The sequence below is a fragment of the Thalassophryne amazonica genome, chromosome 10 (genome assembly GCF_902500255.1).
Source record: "Thalassophryne amazonica chromosome 10, fThaAma1.1, whole genome shotgun sequence".
Classification (NCBI taxonomy): Eukaryota; Metazoa; Chordata; class Actinopteri; order Batrachoidiformes; family Batrachoididae; genus Thalassophryne; species Thalassophryne amazonica.
The window spans coordinates 89,991,529-90,006,190 of NC_047112.1; the positions used below are offsets into that span (position 1 = coordinate 89,991,529).

The 14,662-nt window shown below is 40.3% G+C and overlaps 1 protein-coding gene across 1 annotated transcript in view; it reads left to right on the forward strand.

The window, feature by feature from the left end:
* Window positions 1-973: 973 nt before the first annotated feature.
* LOC117519168 (capping protein, Arp2/3 and myosin-I linker protein 3-like) overlaps window positions 974-14,662 on the forward strand; it is a 206,495-nt gene continuing 192,806 nt past the window's right edge. The window contains exon 1 of the mRNA XM_034180479.1: window positions 974-1,096. Coding sequence (XP_034036370.1) covers window positions 1,039-1,096 — 58 coding nt within the window. The 5' untranslated portion in view covers window positions 974-1,038. The remainder of the gene's footprint in view (window positions 1,097-14,662) is intronic.

Here is a 14,662-nt window from a genome sequence, read left to right on the forward strand (position 1 = left end):
CACAACATGTCCTGTGAGACTTCCAACACGGAGGTGCTTTTTGTTCTGCGCCATTAGTGGCTCCATCCCGACGCGTGAACCCTCCGCCTGTCTTTCATTACAAAATCTTCTTTCACAGTGGAATGTGCCGAAAAAGTGCTGATGTCCACCTCTTCTGCAAATTCTCTGGTAGTCAGACAATGTCCCGGATCAACACAGCGTTCACTTTGGAAATGATCTGGTCGTTTCAGCCTGTCGATGGCCTCCGCCATTGTGCGCCATCTTTAAACTGGTTGTAACACTCCTTAATCTGTGTGATGCCCATAGGATCATTACCGAAAGCCATCTGAATCTTCCCAATGGTTTCCACCTGGCTGTCTCTCACAGTTTCTGGAAAGATTTGATCCTTTCCTTGCAATGAAAATCCAACAAGTGGGGAGGACCAGTGCTCACACAAAGCCTGCTCACAGGCAAATGATGCAACCGACAGGCATGAAAAAAATCACGCATGCACAAGAAGGCTCAAGGTTGGCTCATGCAAGCACAGATTCAAATCTATCAGGTTTTTGAAAAAAAAATGTCTGATACTTTTCTAACAGACCTCGTATACTAAGGTATATCTAAATATCTAAAAAAAAAAAAAAAAAGAGTAGAAGAGTAGAGTAGAGTCGAGTAGAGCCACTTAGGTGCCTATAGTCTTGAGAACCGGAGATGGTAGGTTGAAAAGCTTTTTTATCCCTCTCCCTGTGCACCCAAGCAGCGGCTCAAGAAAATGTGAGCCACGTGAGCTTCAACCTGATCAACTTTTCACGGCCCAGATCCAGGTTATTTGTTGAAACTTCTTCCACACACCCCTCTGCGATCGCCTCCCTCTCCTCCCCCTCCCTCCCTCACTCCCTTCTCCTCCTCCGCCTCCTCTTACACATTCATCCTCCCAACATCCGAACGGTTTCTTCCAGGAAGCGCGTCGTCCAGTCGGATGCTCCGCACGGAGGAGAGCTCGTCCTCTTTGTCCATTTGTGAGGAGGAGGAGGAGGAGCAGCAGGAGCAGGAGCAGTCATGGCTTCTAAGGAGATCGCTGCAGCTGCTTTCGCCGCTGTGACTAAGGACATGACAGGTGGGTAAAGAGCTGCTTTGTGCTCCGTTGAACGTGAGAGCGCGTCCGGCTCCGTGCGTCTGGCGGAGGCTGCGACCGTGCAGACGCACTGGATGACTGTCACACAGCTGCACCTTCACCGTCCATCCTGATGTTTTTTTCCCCCTCCCCTTTTTAATTTTTATTTTGTGTGTGTGTGTGTGTGTGTGTGTGTGTGTGTGTGTGTGTGTGTGTGTGTGTGTGTGTGTGTGTGTGTGTGTGTGTGTGTGTGTGTGTGAAATCTGAACAGTGATGCTGTCGGCGCGCACCGAGGGAGCGCGCGTGGAGATTTCATGAAGGATCTGGTAGTAAAAATCCAGCCTGTAGGCCGGCGGGCGAGGAAAAGGGGCGTTGTGGGAATACACTGAGGATGTTTAGTCCAGTCGTTGGTCTTTCTCCTGCACATTTTTGATCAGCATCCCTGTAGTGTGACTCTCTCTCTCTGAGTATTTTATCTTGTGTGTGTGCGCGTGTGTGTGCAGCCAAACCACCCAGAGCCTTGTAGTGATGGCGCGTGCCTGTGCGCCCGTGCGTGCTAAAGTGAGAAGAGGGACTGATAAAGGCAGATGTTCGCCGCGCACGCACGAGCCCATCAACCCAACAGCGCGACAGAATGCGCAAATATTTGTCCTGCTTTTCCCCCCCCTTTTTCATCCAGCAACAGCTGACACGTGTTCGATCGCGCAACCAACTACATGGGCGCACACACATGCTCAGGGCGGCGCGCGCGCGCGCACTGTGCCGCTTTGTTAATTGCCCCTAATAGGTCTATTAGGCTGACTATGATGATGACTCCTCAGCCACCTCCTGGCTGCTGCACCTCCTCCTGACCTGTGAGCACTGAAGGCAGGGGAGCGCCTGTGGTGGCCCCTGCAGGCCTCCACAAGGTCATCTGAATGAGACTGGTCCAGGCAGGAGCTCCTCTCTCATCAGTGGGTCATAATCCAGTGGCGGTTCCAGCCTCAGCAGGGAAGAGTCAGGGTGGGGCCACTTACATCATCAGTGCTTCTTGTTCTCCAAACAAATGCATTCAGTGTTTAAAGGCGTGGTCCCCTTTGATTTTCTTATTGTCAAAATGTTGTGGAAAAACTGATTTTATTGAGAGTAAAGTGATTATGTTGGAGGATTACTACCAAATATAGCCAAATTGCTCTGTGAGATGTTACAGGAAACAGAGGACAAAGTGCATGTGTGCATGCTCAGTGTTCAACATTTGTTTACTTTACACTGTAAAAAAAAAATACTGTAAATTTTACTGTAATATACTGGGAACCAATTCCCAGTTTATTACTGTTAAAGTGGCACAATATTACTGTACAAATAAGAAAGGATTATTAATCGAGTGTGAGGTCTGTACGGGAAAATATCAGACCAAGGTGTAAGTATGGACCGAGCATTAGCGAGGTCTGTGCGAAAAACACAGAAGTCTGATAATCCCGTACAGACCAAGCAAGTCACTTTAATAATTTGTTCATTATATGGCTGTTGTTTGTGTATGTATACACTATAAAACTCAGTGAGTTAGTTGAACTCAAACCATTTGAGGAAACCGATTACCTTAAACCATTTGAGTTTGCCAATATAAATAAAATAATTTTCAAAAATTTCATTGTTAAAGTTTTAGTAACTTAACAATTTGTAGTTAAACTTATGTAAATGTAATTTATGTTTTTCAATAAAAAAAAGTGATAAATACATTTTTGATGCATTCTTTGGTTTACTTGTTGACTCTGTGTTGTTATGACTCCGCCCATTCGCTCCCCTCAGGATGTGAACTCACGATCTCCGGCATAGAAGTTGGACTCTCTAAACAGAAGACTAAAACCCAGGACTCTGGCCTCATGACCAGAGAATTCTTTTGAGCTGTTGGGAGTGAGGTTTAGTAACTACATATGCACAGCGACATCTGCTGGCCTCCATTACATAAACTCAATTAAAATGAGTGAATGGAATGCACTGGAAATACATCACCAACACTTAAATGCCCCAAAACGTTAAATGCACTTAAAGGAACTGAGTTGTTATGACAACAATTCAATTTTGAGTTAGTTTAATTAATGGAAATGAGTGACTCTAACTTTTTTCAAAGTTTGAGTTACATTAACTTAATTATTGTATTAAAATGGACTGTTCGGTTTAAAACAGTGTGTGTGTATGTGTGTGTGTATGTGTGTGTATATATATATATATATATATATATATATATATATATATATATATATACACACAAGGTCTGTCAATAAAGTATAGGTCCTTTTTATTTTTTTCAAAAACTATATGGATTTCATTCATATGTTTTTACGTCAGACATGCTTGAACCCTCTTGCGCATGCGTGAGTTTTTCCATGCCTGTCGGTGACATCATTCGCCTGTGAGCACTCCTTGTGGGAGGAGTCGTCCAGCCCCTCGTCGGAATTCCTTTGTCTGAGAAGTTGCTGAGAGACTGGCGCTTTGTTTGATCAAATTTTTTTCTAAACCTGTGAGACACATCGATGACACATCAATGAAAATTTAAGCAATGCTGTCTAATAATACTGCCTAAGGGAAACATGTATAAAGTGAATAAAATTGGTCCTAGCACAGAACCTTGTGGAACTCCACAATTAACCTTAGTCTGTGAAGAAGATTCCCCATTTACATGAACAAATTGTAATCTATTAGATAAATATGATTCAAACCACTGCAGCGCAATGCCTTTAATACCTATGGCATGCTCTAATCTCTGTAATAAAATTTTATGGTCAACAGTATCAAAAGCAGCACTGAGGTCTAACAGGACAAGCACAGAGATGAGTCAACTGTCTGAGGCCATAAGAAGATCATTTGTAACCTTCACTAATGCTGTTTCTGTACTATGATGGATTCTAAAACCTGACTGAAACACTTCAAATAGACCATTCCTCTGCAGATGATCAGTTAGCTGTTTTACAACTACCCTTTCAAGAATTTTTGAGAGAAAAGGAAGGTTGGAGATTGGCCTGTAATTAGCTAAGATAGCTGGGTCAAGTGATGGCTTTTTAAGTAATGGTTTAATTACTGCCACCTTAAAAGCCTGTGGTACATAGCCAACTAATAAAGATAGATTGATCATATTTAAGATCGAAGCATTAATTAATGGTAGGGCTTCCTTGAGCAGCCTGGTAGGAATGGGGTCTAATAGACATGTTGATGGTTTGGAGGAAGTAACTAATGAAAATAACTCAGACAGAACAATCGGAGAGAAAGAGTCTAACCAAATACCGGCATCACTGAAAGCAGCCAAAGATAACGATATGTCTTTGGGATGGTTATGAGTAATTTATATATATATATATATATATATATATATATATAATATATATATATATGAGGGCTGTCAATAAAGTATAGGTCCTTTTTATTTTTTTCAAAAACTATATGGATTTCATTCATATGTTTTTACGTCAGACATGCTTGAACCCTCGTGCGCATGCGTGAGTTTTTACACGCCTGTCGGTGACGTCATTCGCCTGTGAGCACTCCTTGTGGGAGGAGTCGTCCAGCCCCTCGTCGGAATTCCTTTGTCTGAGAAGTTGCTGAGAGACTGGCGCTTTGTTTGATCAAAATCTTTTCTAAACCTGTGAGACACATCGAAGTGGACACGGTTTGAAAAATTAAGCTGGTTTTCAGTGAAAATTTTAACGGCTGATGAGAGATTTTGAGGTGATACTGTTGCTTTAAGGACTTCCCACGGAGCGAGATGTCGTGCAGCACTCCCAGGCGCCGTCATCAGCCTGTTTCAAGCTGAAAACCTCCACATTTCAGGCTCTATTGATCCAGGACGTCGTGAGAGAACAGAGAAGTTTCAGAAGAAGTCGGTTTCAGCATTTTATCCAGATATTCCACTGTTAAAGGAGATTTTTTTAATGAAAGACGTGCGGATGGGTCCGCGCGTCGGGACGCAGCCGGCGCAGTCGGCGGCACAGGAAAAACACCTCGTGTTGATAACCATTTGTAAAATCCAGGCAGCTTATATATATATATATATAAACACACAAACGTGGTATCGCCCAAATATGAAAGCTGCTGACAGCTTGTAGTCCGACCTGTTCACTTTGCCTCCATGAAGAACTTGCTAACAGATGGTTCGGTTTTCAATCTGTGTATTTTTTCTGATGCTGTTTAGATATGGAGCATGTTCATGTCCGACTTGGTTTTTCCGATTGTGTTTTTAGGTTTCTGGCTTGTAATGAATGGGATACGTATTTCAGGCAGATTGTCATGATATGATAACTTGTCAGATATTGGAAAATATCGGACCAGAAATCAGCCAATCAGAGTATGTGTAGCATCATAGCCACATAATAATTGCAGTAATTGACTCACACCTCAAGTTAAAGATTCTATTTCACCTAACGTGCATGTCTTTGGAAGTGGGAGGAAGACACAGAACCCAGAAAGAACCCATGCAAACACTATGTAAACTCCTCACAGAAAGGCCCAGGTGGGAAGAAGTACAACCTTGTAGCTGTGAGGCAACAGTGCTAACCACAACACCACCGGGAGTGTGCAGATATTAACAAATTCAATGAAGCTGATTTATCAAAACATGAAGTATTTTGGGGTCATACAGTCTGAAATAGAAGTCAGTGTAAATGCAAGAATCACTTTTTGACTTTTTGTTGTTGATGTTTTTTTTTGTTTTGTTTTTTTTCATTTTCCATGCCTGAACAACTTTTTCTGATTTGAGGTTGTAAATTTTGTTTGTATTTGTGAGATGGTTCATCGGTGTCACATATCCATCAGGCATCTTATGGATTTGTCATGTCAGTGTAAAAACAGTTGCAGTGACAATTGCTGCTTGTTTTTCCGAGGTTAAGAGAAGAGGCTGTTGGTCAGCATTGCTCCACTGATGGTGCACAATTAACACCAAGGACATCCTGCAGCAGTGCGTAACTCCAGCCACCAAATTCCACTACACAATATGCAAGTATGTTTCAAGTAGAGGTAGACCCAGGGCTAATGAGTACTGTGGTACTTATATTACATCCCCGGCTTCTCAAATGTATCACAGAGCTGCAAAATTACATTATACATAGTCAGTCAACATTTCACTGTGATTGCTTCATGCAGCATTGCATGGTTGACAGGTAATTACCTTTTTTGCAGTATGGTCATATGAACTCCCAGAGTATAGTAATAGGATTCCGTGATTGGTGTTGCACCCTTGTTGTTGTCTCCAGTGTGCTTAGTGCAGCTTCTGCTGTGGCTGGTCAGGCTGATACGGGACAGAGCAAATTCTTCCACACTTGGCACATCTGAAGACCATTTCTGGGTTGATGGACTGATCTTCCCTCTTCCCATGGGATCTATTCTCCTCATCTTGCCTTGCCAGTTTTTCTCCCCCCTACATTAGGCCTTCCTTCAGGATGCTTTCCACCTGATGTGGTTGTTGGCTGATTCCTCCCAGTGCTTCATGTCGATGTCCACAGCTTTCATGTCCCATTTACAGACATCTATGTAGCGTAGTTGTGGATGACCTGCAGGCCTTTTCACATCCTTTGTGAAGTCCTCATCGCCCATGTCCATCCATCATGTACATGTCCAAGCTAACATAGTCTGTGTTGCATGAGTGTACATTGAAGAGAGGTTAGTGGGGGGACAGGACGTCAGAGTTGGGTATCCTATCCTTCCAGGAAATGCTAAGGACGTGGAGGAAACAGCGCAAGTGAGAAGTGTTCAGTTTCTTCTCATGGTTCATATATGTTGTCCAGGTCTCACTGTTGTATAGGAGGATGCTGGTAATACAAGCATTGTACATAGCTGCTTTCGTCTTGATGTAGAGTTTGTTGTTTTCCCATGCATGAGATGTTAGTCATGAGAATGTAGCTGCAGCTTTTCCAATGCACTTGTTGAGTTCAGCCTCCAGGGAAAGAGGGTCTTAATCATGGACACCAGGTAGGTGAATTGGTGATGACTTCCAGGACATAATGGTTAATGCTTATAGCTGGTGGTGCATCTATATTGTGGGCCAATACATTGGCCTTGGTTAAGTTGAATGAATGAATGAATTTATTTATTCGGCACACAGATGAACAACAGTAAAGACAATAACAAAACATAAAAAGAACAACGTACAGAGAACCCGTGTAGCTGAAAGGGTATTATTCCAGATATTAACACCCCTAATGGAAACACTGTGACTTTTTACTGTAGTTTGGATCTTTAATTTCTCTAATAATGATGTTCCTCTCAAACTGTAGCAGGAGTCCCTCATTTTAAACAAATCCTGGCCATGTAGAGGCAAAAGCTTATTTTTGACTTTATATAAAATTTGTATTTTGATGTAATCAATCAAGTCCCAGAATTTAAAAATTTGTAAACAAGCAAATAACGGATTTATTGGCTCACGATATGGTTTATTACTGATCATTCTTATAGCTTTTTTTTTCACCAGAAATATTAGTTTAGTATTAGTTCTATATGAAAATTCAGTAAGGTATGTCTTCTATAATACATTCCAATTCGAAGGTAGAACTCTACTAGTGTGTACTAGGGTATATCTAAATATCTAAAAAAAAGAGTAGAATAGGGTACAGTAGAGCCACTTAGGTATTTATACACTTATGTATTTCCCCAAACCTCAACAGAATATGTCATATATGGAACAAGTAATGCATGATATAAAATTGTTAATGAATATTGGGAGAGGAAGTCTTGTGCTTTATGCAGAATTGCAATGGCTTTTGACATTTTAGATTTAAGATAGTTAATATGTATTTTCCAGCTTAATTTATCATCAATATAAACACCAAGAAATGTTGTATCTCTTACAATTTCAATTTCAATATCATGTAATAATAGATTTCTGCTTAAGTTCCTGGACTTATACCCAAATATGATACACTTAGTTTTACCAAAATGGAACGATAATTTGTTTGAATAGAACCATTGTTTGAATTTCAGTAATTCCTTCTCCATCATGTCCAGGAACTGTCCCAAATGATCCCCACTACAAAACACAGTTGTATCATCAGCAAATAAAATACAACTTAAGGACTTGGAAACCAAACACATATCATTAATATACAAAAGAAATAATAATGGCCCAAGGACTGAACCCTGGAGCACCACAAGTAATCTTCAAGAACTCAGAATTTGTCCCACTAATGTGGACACACTAATACCTACTGTGTAAGTAGCTTGCTATCCAGTCATATGCCAATCCTCTGATACCATACTTCTGTAATTTGTCCAATAGCAAGGTATGATCTATAGTATCAAATGCTTTCTGTAAATCAAAAAACCCCTTTAGTATATTGCTTACTTTCAATTGTGTTGGAAACTTGTTCAACGAAATCCATTACAGCTAATGAAGTAGTGCGATTCTTTCTAAAACTGTACTGCTGCTCGCTAAGGATATGATGTTTAGTTAAGAAATCATTTAACCTCATTACAAATACCTTTTCCAAAATTTTAGAACGGTAACGGGGCCATTGGCCTATTGTTGGGGAAAGTGTAAGACACGGACCCACACCAGGGGGCGTAAATGAACGGACAATAGAGATGCCAATAAGTATAATTTAATACTGCAAATGTGCACAACAGGTCAGAAAACTGCTTTAGTTTGTCATTTAAGTTTCCACAAAAGGTGACGTGTGGGCAGGCCCGAGGGTAGGAGACGCCTATCCAGAGAAGAGCCGGGACCCACAAGGTTCCACCGCCAACGGAGACCTGCAACACACTGAAGCCGCCAGGTCCCGAGTCCCCAGGTGGCCACCGCTTCCAGCTGTCAGATCCGGTACTGCTGGCAGAGAAAACAAACAGGTTAAGGTGGGTGTGTGTACACCCAGCAAACAGTCAGCAAAAAGTTCAGTTCCTCTCCTGAGGGAAAAATCCACCACTCCCAGAAAACAGGAACACTGAAAACGTGCAGTACCAACAGTATACTTAGAGATAAGGAAAGTGAGGAGTGGAAATGCCAACTCCTTCCAACTTCCACAAACCCAGCTCCAAGCTGCGAGTATACCAGAGGTTGTGACTGCAAAGGTCAGTAGCAATAAATGTGCGAACGGCACAAAGCGGCTGAGTAGGTTTACCTGACGGGTAAGCTGATAACTTGGCAGATCAGATTCTCCCAGACTTTTATTGGTGGTGGTGATGATGGCTGATGACTGACAGCTGTCAGTACCGGTGCTCCTGGAGCTCCTGAGAGCCGGCTGCGCCCTCTGGTGCCTGAAACCCGACAACAGGCAGGGCGCCCTCTGGTGTTGGGCCAGCAGTACCTCCTCTTCGGGCGGCCCACACAACACCTATAATTTGAAAAAAATATGTTTGTCACCAGATTTGAACAATGGTATCACTTTAGCTATTTTCATTTTGAAAGGAAACAAATTACAGATACGTTAAAGGCATAACAATGCAATCAATAACATTTTTAACCAAAAACATATCAAAAATGTCACTATCAGTTGATTTTTTTTCCCCCTTAAGTTTATGAACTATGTCAATAAACTATTTTTCATCCATTCCTTTAATGAACATTGAATCCAGAACTGTTTTTATTGTTTTACTGTGATCCAAGGAGCACATTTTAGAAGATAGAATTGAATTTGCTAAGTTTTTACCCACGTTGGCAGTATTTGTATGAAAACAGGCAGGATATTCTTTAACAACTTTTTTCTTATTTAGGATTTCATTTAAAACCCTCCAAGTACTCTTTATATTTGTTTTACTTTTTTCCAATAAATCACTATAATACTGCCTTTTACAAGATTGCATAATGTGTATTAGTTTGTTTTTATATGCCTTATATCTTCTCTCAGCTTCACTTGTTCTAAATTTTGTTCTAAAACTGCTTGTACAAAAAAAAATCTTTTTACATGCTTTCTGAAGTTCCTTGTTGATCCAAGGTTTATCATTGCTTCGCTTATTTCCATCTTTTAACACACAAGGGCAATATTTATCATATAAATTGGAAATAATACAAATGAATGATTCATAAGATTGATCTACATCCACAATATAAATGTCACTCCAGTTTTGCTGTATTAAATCCATTCTAAGATTTTCCATAGTTTCCTTTGTTATTTTCATTGTGAAGTTTGCAATGTTATTATGGTCAATTTTATCGACTAATGAACTGAAAGCAACAAAAACAGCAGCAATGGTCACTGATATCACAAATGGGAAGTCCACCCATTATATTTCCTATGGTAATATTTATCAATTTATTGTCAGTAAGTGTTGATGTATTCCTAGTTACCCTAGCTGTATGAGTAATTACTGGATACAATTCCATACAAAAATACAGAATTAATAAATTCATCTATATGTGATTGACTGTGAGGATTTAGGAAATCTATATTAAAGTCTCCACAGATAAACAAAACCTTATTAGTTTTAAAAGTGTTGAACATATGTCAGTTTTTCCATAAAAATATTTTTGTTTGATCCAGGAGCTCTATAAATGCAGCTTATAATTATGTTTTTTTTTTTTATTGTTCACATTTAATTTCCATTGTGACACATTCCATGGCATTGTCATAAAAAAAGGACATATTATTAACAATTTCACAATGATAACTAAAACTGCCACACCACTGCCCCGTTTATTCGTCCTATTTATATAAAAACAATCATAACCCTTGAGCCGGACCATGTCCATGTGCTCATCCCTCAACCATGTCTCAGTAACCGCAATGACAGCAAAAGGTTTACTGACATTTTTAAACAATCCTAAATTTTAGACAAGTTCATAGGAAGACTTCTGCTATTAAAATGTATCATGGAGAATGACCCGTTTATCATGGAACAGTTCTTAAGTTGTTCCTCGGTAAAGTAATTGCAGTGGTGAGTAGTATTTTTAAGAAAAAAACAATCTGGATCTATATTGTACTCAAAGCTATGAGATTTATGTTCAGAGTAATCAAACACTTTTAGGTCAAGCTCCTGTCCAGAAGTAAGTTGAAAAGGATCAATTGACATCCTAAAAGGTTGTAATCAACAAATCAAAAATGTGGCTAAATAAGGTATAACTGTTTGATATAAACCTGTACGTGATATAAATTTTCTCAAATGTTGTCTCATAACAAAAGGAAAACAAAATAAAAATCCCTCCAAATAAGTGATAGTGAATAAATAAGGAACATTTTCCTCCTTAAGGGGCAATCATGTAAAATTATCCTAATCCGAAAGCTCTCGTATTATGACTTTCGCTTATTCCGAGTTCTATTTAATTTGAAACACACTTTACAGTTCCTGGTCCATGTCACTTGAATTTTTTCATGTTTACGAAGTACTGTGGCTTGTCCTGCAATTTCTGCATTTTTCTTTGTCAAATGTTTATTCACATACATCTCGCTTCCTTTCAGCTTTTTTGTTTGCCTTAACAGTTCATTCTTAAACTTTCTGTTCACAAACCGGATGATGATAACCAGTTTCCACTTTTTGTCTTGTCTTGAAACTGAATGGCAATCAGCAATATCAGTACTATTAATGTGGATGTCCTTGGAGGAAAAAACTTAACAACCTGTTGCTCCAGGGAGTTCCTGCGTGTCCTCTACATCAGCGGCACTGCTGCCCGCAGCAGCGGCCCTAGCATATGTCCAATGCTTAATGTTCAGTCCTGAAACAATTACTTCCTCCATCCACATTTGTTGCTCAAGATCATCAACACAATTTTCCAATGTTCTAATTTTATTGTCTTTCTCCTGCAAGATTTTTTTGACATGAAATTTTGACATGAAATTCAAGGAGAGTTTGATCTCATTCAAATCTTCACTGCTTATGGCTTTTTTTGGCATACTGAACAGTTAGGGAAAAAAAGATTTTACCTTACGGGCAGTAACTACACCGACCGACCGTGGGGGGACTCGTCCACGATCTTACGCCGCCGCTGGATAGTGGCTGAATAGGCCTGGCCAGAGCCCTGGCCTGATGGTGCCGTCGCCCATCAGTCCACCCTAGGGATGGGTATTGATAAGATTTTATCCATATCGATGCCATTATCGATTCTGCTTATCGATCTGATTCCTTATCGATTCCCTTATCGATACCTCTTGTGAATTTTGTACTAAAAGTAGGCTTTACAGGTTTTCTATGTATTTTATTGAGTCTTAAAATAAATAAATATGAAATTGGTCACTGTATCCTTGATCTCTGGACATAAATAAAAATAAACAAAATGGTGTTTCGCTTTGAAGTTATTACTTCCGACTGGATTCTATCGTTCTAACTTGACTCGGCAGAGAGCCGCGCAGCGTTTAGAGCTGTGTGAACAGAACGGAGGACGATTCTCATTTCTTTCTCGCAACAAGACAGGAGTCCCAGTTATTAACTTTAATCCGCACAAAAGTGACTCACGACTTCACATATTCAGTGATGAAAGTGGTGAAAAACAAAAAAAGCTGAAACCCAAAATTACTCTCCAACACCACAAGCACAAAAATGTTTGAATTCTAGAAGCTCTGAAATGCAATCTGGGACTATTCCAGATGATAAACTGGAGTGAGTGTAGCATCCATTTAGGTGAGAAAAAAAAACAACTTTCCTTATTCAAATTCATTCCAGTAGTATTCTGTTCTTACTAGGATGCATCAGTTTTCTAGCTTGGCAGATAGTTCTGGAGGAAATCACTGAAGAAATGAACAAACTGAAAATACGGTTTGACCGAAACAAACTGTCATTAAACTTAAATAAGACAGGGATGAAAAGTAGGTGTAAGAGTCACTAGGTGTTCACAGGAAACACATTTATTTCTTTATGTATGTATGTATTTATTTATTTATGTATGTTCATTGTTAGTTGGTTTTATATTTTCTGTTGTTTTTATTCAGGTTATTTTTGTGTCTTTCTCTAAAATTGTATATAATCATTACATTAGTTATTATTACTATTATTGTTGTGTTTGCTATTATTATTAATATATAAGCAAAAATACATTTAAAAATATTACAATTTGTAATACCTTTGACTCTTTTACAACAACAAACGCTTGACAGCTGCAACTGCTTAATGCTAACATTGAAAAAGTGTTAGCATCGGTCCCATTTTTAAGTTATAAAATACATCTATCAACTGTTTCAGAAGACCATAACAGGTCGGTTTAACATAAAAAGGTAAATAATACTCACAGCCATATGCTCTTTAGGGTTTTAGCAGGGGAAAGCGAAAGAAAAAAATTAATCAACGAAGCAATGATCGAAGCATTGCTTCGATCTGCCAATCACTGCTTCGATTGGTTCAAGGTTCAAAGCAAAGCTGCGCTGCAGAAAACTTTATTACAGACCCGCTGCAGGGTCTGTAATCAATGTAGAGAAATTATCATTTTCCTGACAAACACCCACAAAAACAACAGCCACTCTGAAGGACCGATAAGGGAATCGTTAAGTAAAAAGGTAATTGATGTTGGTGGATCGAACCATTTCTTAACGATACCCGAAAGGAACCGGTCCTCGATACCCATCCCTAGTCCACCCACGGCGGCCGCCTCCACTGCCGCCTTCACTCTCCAGTGCCTCTGATGCTCTTCAGCCCACCATCAAGGCCCATCCACTCCGTCACAGCTGCTGGAAACTTCACGCATCGGTGCTCATCAGCCCATTGTCGAGGGCTGTCTGCTACACAGCTGCTGCTGGAAACTCCATGTGTCGGTGTTTGTCAGCCCATTGTCGAGACCCGTCCGCTCCGCAGCTGTTGCTGGAAACTCCGTTGGCGCTCGTCAGCTCCGCCGCCAAAGCTCGACAATGCTGCTGCTGCTGGACTGCGTTGCACACGCCGAACTGCGTTACACTGGACTGAATAAACTGCGTCACACTGCTCCAACAAACTGCGTCACACTGCTCCAACCCAAAGTTAATGGCAAGTCTGAAGTCTTTGCAGGCCTGACCAAACTGATCTATCAGTTTCTGGAGATGTTGTTCACCGTGACCTGCAACTGCAGTGTCATGTGCAAACAGCAGGCCCCTGATGAGTATTTTGCATATTTTAGTCCTGGCATTGAAGACACGCAAGATTGAACAGTTGTCCATTGGACATGGTGTGAATGTGGACTCTTTTGGCTGAGGACCCAAAAGCATGGGTATATAAGAATATGCCAAATAGGATTGGGGCGAGGACTCCCAGAGTGCACTGCAGTATACAATAACATGCCGTTTAAATGTAAAACAGTACATTGCTGTACAATTTTGCTCTGTATATCAGTTTGCTATAGTGTGGTTTTATCCTGACTTTTTCAAATGGGATCACTGGTCACCTCATTTACTAGCTTTTTCCATCATTTTCTTTCTGGCATCTTGTCACTGGTGTTTGAAGATAGTGAAGCTACACAACTGAAAATCCTTTATTTATATGTAATGCACGAGTGACACTCAAATGATGCATGGCACTCTTGCAAATGTACCACTCACACGGCCTTTGCAGGTGCAAGGATGTGCTCGCAAATGCCATGAAGCACTGTCACAGATGTCAAGCGCCACTTGTGCAGCTGAAATAATGATAAGTTTATGAACAAAGTGCTTAGGATGGCTGTGTGCTATTATGCTGTTATTCAGTGAAAAGAGGCTGTGGAAATATCCAATACCCCAAACT